Here is a 10,639-nt window from a genome sequence, read left to right on the forward strand (position 1 = left end):
TCGTACAAGTATCAGCCAATGACTCAACATCTCTACAAATATTCATCGGCATAGAATACTATTACACCCGTCGAGCGCCGTCGGCATCCATCATCGGCCGAGGAGTCGGCAGCCGCTCGGCGAAAGGGTCTCGACGGCAGACCGGGGGGAACATCGGGGAAAGAGCGGGCGGCCCCGCACAAAGGCCGCTGGAAAGCCGCTGGGGCGACAGAATTACAGTGGAGCAGCGGCCAAGTGTGTTAGTAATGGAAAGCGCTGGACTTGCCAAGGAAGGGGCGTCGTCGGCTTCTGGTACGTATCTTGCTCTACTGCCCTGGTGCCTGTCATTCAGACGTGAGCAGTTGATTTCTATTTGCATATATACACACATGTACAGGCATATATACTTGGATGGTCAGTAATGTGGTCAACATGATATGGTACTTTTTTTTTTATAATTCTGAAGCTATTTCTGGCCAAGTCTCCAAGCATGTTGACAAAGATCTCACCTTTAACTTGTTACAGCACACCACCAGTCTGCCAGTACAGCTAGCTAATAAGTACCTAGACTACAGTGGCCTTTTCCACAGCTCCACCTGTAACCCACTGTAGCTGTACCAGTGTCCGCCGTGCCGCCCTCCTGCGGGTTATGATGACAAGCTGAGCTCATCACAAGCTTTCCCCAGCATATCGGGTCGCCCGGTAAAAAATAGCTCGGCTCTCCGACTTGACATCATCATCTCTACCATCATCACCACTGTGCAATTGGTAAGCATACCCGTCGCCGCAACACTATAAAGCTCTGGCGCTTCTCATAACGCTTGATTGGAAACACTTGACGCGCATTATACCCTTTATCCCAGCGCCTGTATACAATCAAGGGTCCGACTGACCAGTGCTGGAGCTGACCTTGCCTTGCGACAATCGCCATCACAAACGCCCTTGAACCACGACTTACAGTTTTCCTTGACAGAGCTGATACTCATACTGCAATCGACACAATGGCCTCTACTCTCCTCCGCAGCACCCCCGCCGTTCGCGCCGGCCTTCGCGCCGTCTCCAAGCCCGCAGTCGCCATGGCCTCGATCAGCTTCGTCCGCGGCAAGGCTACTCTGCCCGACCTGCCCTGTAAGCGGCCTCTTTCATCCCAAACACGCTTTTCGATCACGATAGCCGTCACATATTCAAAACTCGTCACGGTGATGCGCCTGGTCGATCAAATACTAACCTCCTTACCAGATGACTATGGTGCCCTCGAGCCTGCCATCTCTGGCACGATCATGGAGCTGCACCACTCCAAGCACCACCAGACCTACGTCAACGGCTTCAACGCTGCTGTCGAGGCTCTTGCCGAGGCTCAGGCCAAGGGCGACGCCAAGGCTGCCGCTTCTCAGGCCCCTCTTCTCAACTTCCACGGTGGTGGTCACATCAACCATTCTCTCTTCTGGGAGAACCTCGCCCCCAACGGCAAGGGCGGCGGTGGTGAGCCCACCGGCAAGCTTTCTGTACGTGCTTCTTGCGCATCGTGTCGCACTCGGCAGCCTGTTGGTAACTTTACTGACCTGAAAATGCGTAGACCGCCATCACCGAGGACTTTGGATCCTTCGACAACCTGAAGAAGCAGACCAACGCCGCGCTTGCTGGTATTCAGGGCTCTGGCTGGGCTTGGCTGGTCAAGGACAAGACCTCTGGTACTCTCAGCGTCGTTACCCGCCCCAACCAGGACCCCATCGCCGGCAACCTCGAGCCTCTGTTGGGCATCGACGCCTGGGAGCACGCCTACTATCTCCAGTACCAGAACCGCAAGGCCGAGTACTTTAGCGCCATCTGGGACGTTATCAACTGGGGTACCGTTGCCAAGCGTTTTGAGAAATAAGTGTATGATTGCGGCGCCGAGCCGCGTCCGAGGCCGGCCGTGGGAGGTTGAGGGAGAACCCAATGTATCAATGTAATTTATGATATACCACAAATGGAAAAAAAATCACCGTTACATCAAGGTGCTATCAGCTCCTATTCTAACCAGCTACTTGAAGCGAAGCAAGGTTTGGCTCTTGCCACACATTTGGCAAGAGCTATAGCCTCGTTGTATCGCCGCCTACTAGTGTCGGGCGAGGTCGGTGTCCGCACTAAGGTAGGCACGGATGGAACAGGGTCAGATTAAAACATGTCGATCTCTCTTTCCCTATGGAGTAGACACGTCAACTACAAATTTTTGCTCCAGCGAAAATACCACGCGGGCAATCGACATCGATTATTATGCTTTTCTCTTCTTTGGCCCGCCTTGTGTTGGCTGGTTACACATGGCCAGCCGTGCAGCATGCAGATGCCGACGCAAACCCCGGCGACCAGCTACAGCCTACCCTTGACAGCGCCCGCGCCCGGGCGCACCACGTCTTCCGAGCCCTCAACAACGCAGGCCGGCAATGGGGTTCTGCCATGAACCACAATGGCTTCAGCTTCTTTCCTGCTATTATCCCTGCCGGCACAGTCATGTACCATGGCAGCCTCACAAAGGAGCCCCCAAAGTCGTTCGAATGGCTGGCCTTTGAGATTGAGCACGCCGAAGGCTTCGCGCTAGATGTTGACTTTCCAGTGACGGTCGATGAAACAGAAATTGGCACAAAAACGGCGCGGATGAAGAGTACGTCTAGCACGCAGAAGATCCTGAACCGAAGCGCCCAGGACGGCGGAGGGGCTTGGCGCCACCCACCTGGTTATGTTCAGAGCCATCAAGCGACCAAGGATCTGCACGTGCTTTACATCGACGGCATGTCTGCAGGAAAGACGGATCTAGGCACTATGGATGCTGAGCTTTACGTCTTGTACGGCAAGCCAAACGAGAACTTCGAGGACGGCGAGTATACCCGAGCCAAGGTGCTTTGCGCCATGATAACGAAATGGGGATACGATGGCTTCGTCCGCATGGAAATCGGCTTTGAATACGTCCACTGCGATTTCTCCAAGGACCTCGCTTTAATCTCCAGCCTGGCCTTGTACAATCACGACGGCGTGGTCAGCGATTCAAGCATGGTTTTTTACCAGTGGGCGAGAGCAGTAGCGGAGGATTACGACGGGGTTGGCACAGAACGTCTCCGGATTGACTACTCTTCCATGGTATCCGGACTCTTTTACCCGCTCAACATCACAACTATGGATCCTGCGCGGCCAGATCTGATGCGCCTCGCAACAGCGGGTATGGACGACTGCCAGAAGCTCAAGCCCGAAGTAGAGCTCATGGCGCGTCGACCGCGACGATTTACGGTCAACTGGCAAGCAGTGACAGACACCATTGTGCGACGATACGCGAATAGGCTTGCCTTTATGAGTACAGACGATATCAGCGAGGCGTATCTGATTGATGAGTTTGAAACGGCCTCAAGAACATATATGAACGCGCCAGAGCCAAAGGACTCAAAAGCGCCGCTGTCGCCGGAGCTGCTGGAAGAAGCAATTTCGAGCTGCGTCGCGCAACCTTTGCTGCCCGCGACCTTTCGAAAGTCGCAATGGTCGAGGGAAGATGAGCTCATCGCGGTGGCTCTAGAAGTTGTCATGAAGGACATATGCTCAGTTATTCTGCAATCATACAACGCCTTGCGTGCGGCTATCGACAAGGATGTATCAGAAGGGGTGAGCGCCTCGGCATCTCACGCGAGCAAGGTGGCAAAAAGGGCTCATCGCGAAGTCAAGGAATTAGTAAGCACGCTCGATTGGAGCCAATGGAAGCAGGTTCGACGCTGCCCGCCAGGCGAAATGATGTTCACCATCATGTGGCCTCTTGGCAACACCGAGGACTATTTTCATCCCGGATGCGTGCCCATATCCGAGATTGACATGAACCGTGACACTTACTTCAAAGATACATTTCCAGGTGATCGTAAACCGAGGCCTCCGCGTGAGCAGAAACATTGAGATATTGTACAACTGTTTCTACCCCAGTTTATACGAGGCTAGCATATGGAAGGACTATAGCCAATCGTTGGCTGAGCCTCCACAGTCTATAGGTAACAAATATACATCAACAATATACAGTGAGCAACTTGAATTTCTTTTCTGATCGCAAAAGAGTCGGCGGTAACATCACAATTCTTTCCGGGTGTGACAGAGCGTATGGCCAATACGATATACAGGCGGGTACCGGCAGGAGCAGTTTAGACATAAATGGATTCGCTTCTTAGCGAACAAGCAGCAGAATTCATACTTCAAAGATGGAGTGTATCTACGACCCGAGCCGCCGGTTCCCCACAAAGCCCTGAGCGCCCTGCTGTGCGACAAGACTGACCGAAGGGGGCTGTCTCCGTTCTCAGCACCTACGACGTATAATCACAACAAGCGAGCCCAGCTATTACTCCCGATGCGGGCAGTGCAGTCGTGTCTGTAGCACCAGATGCAACTCGTGCAGCAGAATCGCTTACTTAGCTGAGGGGAAGGCAATTCCTGTGCGCCGCTGAGAGAGGATTGCCCTGGTCAAAGGTCGTGAGAACTGCTTTGCTTTTTTGACTCTTTCTTCATCACGCGAGACCAGGGGGTTGCCTGCGATTCCGGCTTTGTTCTCACCTCTTTCTTTTTTTTTCTCTTACTCAGTCCAGTATTGCCAGCCATGGTTCGGCGTCGTTCTTCATAAACGCTGGCCCCTCGTGGCCCGGCCCGGCCAGGTCTCGCATTGTATCTAATTGTCTTTTCTTTTTCCCACACAGCTTTGGTCACTCTCTTCCTCCCTGGCCTCCCGGCGCCCACCCATCCCCGTACTTCTACCTTCTCCCGAACATGTCCGAGGGTCCGAACAGAAAAGCTTGCGACCGCTGTCACTCCCAGAAGCTCAGCTGCAAGCGAACCGGAGATGGAGTATGCGACCGGTGTTTGAGACTCAACGCCGAGTGCAAGTCGAGTCCGTCGCTCCGATACAAGAAGCAGCTCCAGCAGCATGGTAAGGTATATGAGCAGAAACAGAAGCAGCCGTCGTCGCAACTTTACCAGAGTCAAGAGCTGTTGCAACAACAACAGCAACAACAGCAGCTACAGCTACAGCAACAGCAACAGCAACAGACGCGACTGCAGTACTCGCAGGGGCAACAGGAGAGCGCCACATTGCGGAATGTGGTGGATCTTGAGATTCAACAACATTTCGAGCCGCAGGATAGTACAGAACATCGCTCACCGAAGCGGAGGCGGACGGGAAATGAGGCTCATTCTGTCCAACGTGAAGCGGGTAGGTGTCCTCCAGAAACAGCCGATGCCCTACGGCCCCCCACCCCTAGGATGCATTGCCAATTGTTTCTCAGATTAAAAGGGGGGATATTAACAGATTTATCGGTGGAAGTACTTCCATTATTAGCAACTGACGCGACGGTCAATCCCGGCCTGCAGAGCCACTCAGTGACGGCGCCGGATGGATCAATAGGACTGGCCGGGTATACAATGAACTTGGGAGATATGAATTACGTGGCCATGTGCCGGCCACCGAATCAGCCTAACCATTTATTAGGATCGCAGCTACTTCCTACAGTTGATAACTATTTTAACCTTCACCAAGTCATTCCAAGTCTCTGGCCTACTCAGTCACACGAGGAAACACAACAAACACAGCATCCTCACCTGGTGCAGTACCACCACGAGCCGCAGCAGCAACAAGACGCCTTTGGCCAAGTTTCAGTCGCACCCCTCGTTGTACCAGATCCTTCTTTCCCTTTTCAGCTGGGGAATTTCAGCTCTTTGCAGCAACAGAACCTGCAGCACCTGCAACAGCAGCGCGCAACTCCTGTCCTTAGTAGCTGGCCACGTCAAGCTGCTGTTCCTGTGCTGAGCCACTCGACAACCTCTTGCTTTCCGGCTACAGAGCGCAGGTCTCGGTTGTATAGATTGCGAGTTAGCTGTACAGACTTTGTTGCGGAGAGAAAAGAAGACAGCTTATCTGAGTTGCACGTCATGGAGCAGTTACTTCGGATCTACGGTCGTATTCAGGTGCTTTCGCGGCACCTGGAGCGCCTCGTGGAGGGCAAGGACTACAGTGACGGTCCCGAAGGCAAGCCCAACGAGTTCACTGTTTCAGAGTTCTACAATCACACGCATCAGGTGGTTGACATTCTTGAGCACGCCACGGGAATCAAAAGCGGCGCCTCAACCACCGCCAGCGGCGGCGGCGGCACCAGAGGTCCACGCCTCGTCGACCGCCCCATAGACGCGGGGGACCTCGCCAACGGCATGTTCACCGTAGCCCTCTACGCAAAGATCCTGGATATACTGCAACGCCTCTTCACGCACGCCCGCGCCGTGCTGGCCAAGGCGGACCCCAAGCTGGACGACACCTTTGCGGCGTGGCTCCTGCCAGAGATGAACATGAGCGCCGCCTCCATTAGCGCGCACCCGGCGTTCCACATGTCTCTGACGGTGCAGTTGGCCATGCAGTTCCTGTCGCGGCTGCGCGAGGCCACCGCCTTCTTGGGCCTGAGCGGCACCGTGACCGCCACCAACGGTAACGGGACCCACGGCAGCGACCGGGCACCACCGGCGGGGTCCGCGCCACACGTGTCCGACGACGGCGACGCCGCCGCCGCCGCTGCTGCTGCTGCCCGGGACGCGAGCACTCTCTCGTTCGCCAACCTCAAGCTCAAGGAGGGCGATCTCAGCAAGACCCTCGGGTTGCTGCAGGACGAGCTCAACGAGTTCATGGACACCATGGATGCGATCGATGCCATGGCAGAGGATGAGAAGAAGTAAAAGGGGGTAGTCAGTGTAATGACCGCTGCTGCTAGTCCTGAGAGAAAAAGGCTTGGCGGCTTTCTGTATACTTTGGTTCGTTGGGTCTGGAGCGGTCGCGTGGACTGGCGGTGCTTGTAGCGGTAGACAGCTGTTTGCGCAAGACACTAATAAACTTGTGTTGTGAGCTCTTTCGAACTTCCTTTTCTTGTGACCTCGGGCTTTGTAGAATCGGTGAGTCCGTGAGACGTGGTACAAATCAGCCGGCGTTGGCTATGCAAAAGGGTCTACATTTGATGGCTACATATAATACGTTTGAGGCGTGAAGGCTGCAGTGTCTTACTTTTTTGACGTCGAAGTCGGAGCATATCGCTTCAAAGTCTCGTATCTTTCCTTTTTGCTTCATTTCGTCTTTCACCTTTTGTAACAAAAAAATTGCGGCTCATCAGCATACTTTCCACACAGCCCCGGCATATGAGAAAAGTGTTGCAACACGTCAACGAACTAACAGATGCCCAGCCGGAGAGGCCAGCAGGGCATGCATCGCGAAGCTGCAAGCGACCGCTGCTTGTGTCGCTTGCGTGTGTGCGTACATGCCGGAGGCGACGTAGACCGACGAGAGAAGACGAGTCTGCCGCGTGGTGACCATGCAAAGGACTTGCAACTTCTAAGTACAGCAGACGCAAGGGGGTGTGGGAAGAACGCCATGTACCCGCGTAGGATCACGCCGTCTGTGCTCGGCCGTCTGTACTTGGCCATCTGTATCTGGCCATCTGTATCTGGCCATCTGTATCTGGCCGTCTGCAAGATAAAAGGATGCGAAAGATGGGCATTGATGAGGCTCGCTCTCTCATATGCCCTACGCCTCGCCGTTCTCCGTCACAGCTTATCAGGGTGTGATTGTCTTCCCTCACGGGAAGAGATGGGCAAGCAGATGGCTCCCTCCCTATCCCCTTCCCCCCCCCCCCCCTCATCCAACCCCTGGCCATTTCAGTCAGTCATGGCGAGGCGATTGCCGCCATGACTTCTGACTCCTCCAAAAGGCTGCTGGGAGGAAAGGCATGCACCCCGAGACGGGGGCTGCGCAGCTTCATTCCCGAAACCATCATGATCCGACGGAACTCGGCAGGTGCCCATGTCTTTTTACCCGTCATCTCCAGCCGTGCCCCCTCCCCCGGGGAAGGGGAGGGGTCTGCTTGGATGCTCCAAAGAAACTACAAAACGTATTTGGTTAATGTGCCCGTGGTGTACGCAGTTGTCGGCCACACACGACCTGCTGCTGCTGCTTTGATTACCAAAGATTACCAAACTTGTGCAATGCGCCGAGTGTGTGTGCGTGTCTCTTTTCGAACAAGAACAATTTATTGGCCAAGACAAGATGCCCTGCCCTGGCACCCCTCCGTAATGAACGAACCTTTCGGGCTTTACATGATTAGAAAGGGAGGCTAGCACCGGGGAAAAGGGTGATGTCGTTTTGTTCTTGTCCCGCGGACCGAGAACGATGCAACAGTGATAAATACCACCGTGATGGGAAAAGTGTTTGAAAAAATACTGCTAATTAACCCCCTTCCCCCCTGTCCTCCAGTCAATATTGTTACCTGGCGTGAGTAATACTGATAGTGGTAGGCAGGGGAGGGGAGAGAGAGAGTTCATGAGGACTTTTAAGTAGTTTCAGGGCATTTCACTAGCCAGCTTGCCAACTTTCACGGGAGCATTCCCGGGTGGAGAGAATGTAACCCTCTATTACCCTCCCAACTAGGTGACTTGCGTGCGGACCATGAGCCTTCTTCAGGCTTTCCCCCCCGGTCCTACTCCTTGGTCATCTCGATTTTATTTAACAAGGTTTTTTTAGAAACAACGACTTTAACGTTTTTGAGGGTGGGACCGTTTTGCAGGGCGAGGCTGATTCGGGCAGGGGAAGAGAAACGCGAGAGGGGAGAGAGAGGGGGGGGTGCGCCAGGCGCAAGCTGTGGCGTGGCTTTTTCTTTTTTTTCTTTTCTTTTTTTTTTCACACTTTTCTTCCTCTAAGTACTGGTATACGTTTATTCTTGACAAGGGTAGGAGGAGGCAGCAGACTGACAACAATAGGATTCGGGACATGTACGGGAAAGTGGATGCAAGGTAGGTAGCCAGCCACAAGCCATCGGGGGAAAAAGGGGAGAGAAGAGAGGAGGAAGAGAAGAATAAGAAGAGAGTACGTCAGTCAAATGATCTCCCATGCAGGTAAATGGATGCGCGGGTCAGAACATGGGACTTTTTTTTTTTTTGGCTCGCCGGCAACGGGGCCAAGGAAAAGGCAAATCCGTTTTTTTTTCTTTCGGTCGATGTCTGCCCACTCAATATATCGGCCACGGAATCGGAGACAAAAGAAATCTGGAGAATATCGAGTTTGTGGCTGACTCTTCTTTTGTGACATATCACTTGGTCCCGAAAAGCTGGGAATTGACACTATTATGAGAAAGCGGCTCTGAGAGGGGGGGAATAAATGAGAGCCCTGTGATGATCTGGACGATATCCAACTATAGGGTAAGTAGTCGTGATGCTATTCATAACCACATCATGTCGATTTACAGATGTTGGGCGCAGTGGGATGGAAATCCATCGGTCTATCCCATACCAGTCTTTTTTTGGTATTTTTTTTAATGTAATGTTTTTGTGTGTGGCTTCGAGCGGTGAATAAGCCGTTCCATCTCATCACACACACACTCCCAATGCAGCAAGGAAAGAAACCACCGCGGGAGAGGAACCTCCGGTACCGGAATCCTTTCGGCCTCGAATCTTTTTTTTTTCTCCAAGTCTTGGGCCATGACCACTGTAGATCTCAGGTTTTTCCCAATTTGTCAAGCTCGAGGATGAGCACTATGCAGGTTGGGTTCGAAGAAGCCAGACACGGCTGGAGGTGGCAGAAGTCAATCAAATACCACGCCCCTCCCCCTCCCGGGGGGTCCCCTTGCTTACATAGTATGTGCGCTCTCGTCCTTTGGGCTGCAGAACGAAGGCATTTCGAGGCCAAACTGACTCATTGCATCGAATGCTTCTTTCAGATGGCCCCCCCACGTTTCTACAACGGCACCTTTTTCGAGAGCCTGTGTTTTGGGCTGACTCGGGCGCCGCCTGCTTTGTGTTAGCGACGGAGCTGAGTATGGATTAGTTGGTAGGTAAGCTCTATTCGTCAACTACCCGAAAGCACAAAGGCAAGCGGCTATCCCGCGCCGGCCGCCATTGTTTATATGAAGTGGCGCTTTCTTGCCGCTTCACCCTCTCCCTCTTTGGGTCGAACGCCCCCCCCCCCCCCCCCCCCCCCTACCCTGCCCTGCCCTGTTTGACTCATGTGGCCTGCCCAATGAGAAAAAACTTGAATAAAATCTCTCTTGTCCTGCCCGCGACTCAGAAACGGCCCTTGCTGCCAGGCAAAACGAGACCAGGGGAGGGGGAGGAAGAAGGATAAGAACAAGAAGAAGGAGGGAAAACAGGAAAAAAAAAACAGCACTCGCCCATGCTGATAACACCGTTGGAACTACCGACGAGGATGACCTCTGGCAAATGTTCAACGATGAGCGGGGGAGAGAGGGGGGCAGGCGGAGTGGGATGCTGAACTTGGGATCATGTATAAGTTAGGACTAGGATCATGTATAAGTTGCAAAACAATGAGCTTTTTTTCCACTCTTCAAGCTTATCAATAGTGGCCGTCTCGGAAAAGGAATCTCGGGCCTCTCCCGTTTGCAGGAAGGAGAAGAAAAAAAACTATAGTGTCTCGAGTTTATTACAGCCCTTTCTATAGCGCTTGCCGAGCCGAAAAGGATTGAATAGATTGAATAGATTGGGAGAGAAACGGTTATCCCGCCGAGAGAGGGGTAGACAGGGTTGAGAGGAGCCGGGGGTTCCCCGGGGAAAGATGGAGAGGGGGAAGCAGAAAGAAAAGACGCCGAGGTGGGTTTTTTTTTCTCTCTCTTCATTTATACCATCG

At 53.3% G+C, this 10,639-nt stretch overlaps 3 protein-coding genes across 3 annotated transcripts; all 3 read left to right on the top strand.

Moving 5' to 3' along the window:
* Positions 1 to 980: 980 nt before the first annotated feature.
* Positions 981 to 1,855, top strand: V2A60_009758 (superoxide dismutase sodB; the record flags this gene model as incomplete). Its single annotated transcript, XM_083261022.1, has 3 exons — positions 981 to 1,107; positions 1,219 to 1,484; positions 1,556 to 1,855. 3 exons carry the CDS (start codon positions 981 to 983, stop codon positions 1,853 to 1,855), a joined length of 693 nt encoding a protein of 230 aa, XP_083117148.1.
* Positions 1,856 to 2,235: 380 nt separating this feature from the next.
* V2A60_009759 (uncharacterized protein) lies at positions 2,236 to 3,888 on the top strand (the record flags this gene model as incomplete). The annotated part of the gene is made up of 1 exon (XM_083261023.1): positions 2,236 to 3,888. The coding sequence occupies one exon, from the start codon at positions 2,236 to 2,238 to the stop codon at positions 3,886 to 3,888; it is 1,653 nt and encodes a 550-aa protein (XP_083117149.1).
* Positions 3,889 to 5,901: 2,013 nt separating this feature from the next.
* V2A60_009760 (uncharacterized protein) lies at positions 5,902 to 6,693 on the top strand (the record flags this gene model as incomplete). Its single annotated transcript, XM_083261024.1, has 1 exon — positions 5,902 to 6,693. The coding sequence occupies one exon, from the start codon at positions 5,902 to 5,904 to the stop codon at positions 6,691 to 6,693; it is 792 nt and encodes a 263-aa protein (XP_083117150.1).
* Positions 6,694 to 10,639: the final 3,946 nt, after the last annotated feature.

Source organism: Cordyceps javanica, chromosome 7, assembly GCF_051103115.1.
Source record: "Cordyceps javanica chromosome 7, complete sequence".
Classification (NCBI taxonomy): domain Eukaryota; kingdom Fungi; phylum Ascomycota; class Sordariomycetes; order Hypocreales; family Cordycipitaceae; genus Cordyceps; species Cordyceps javanica.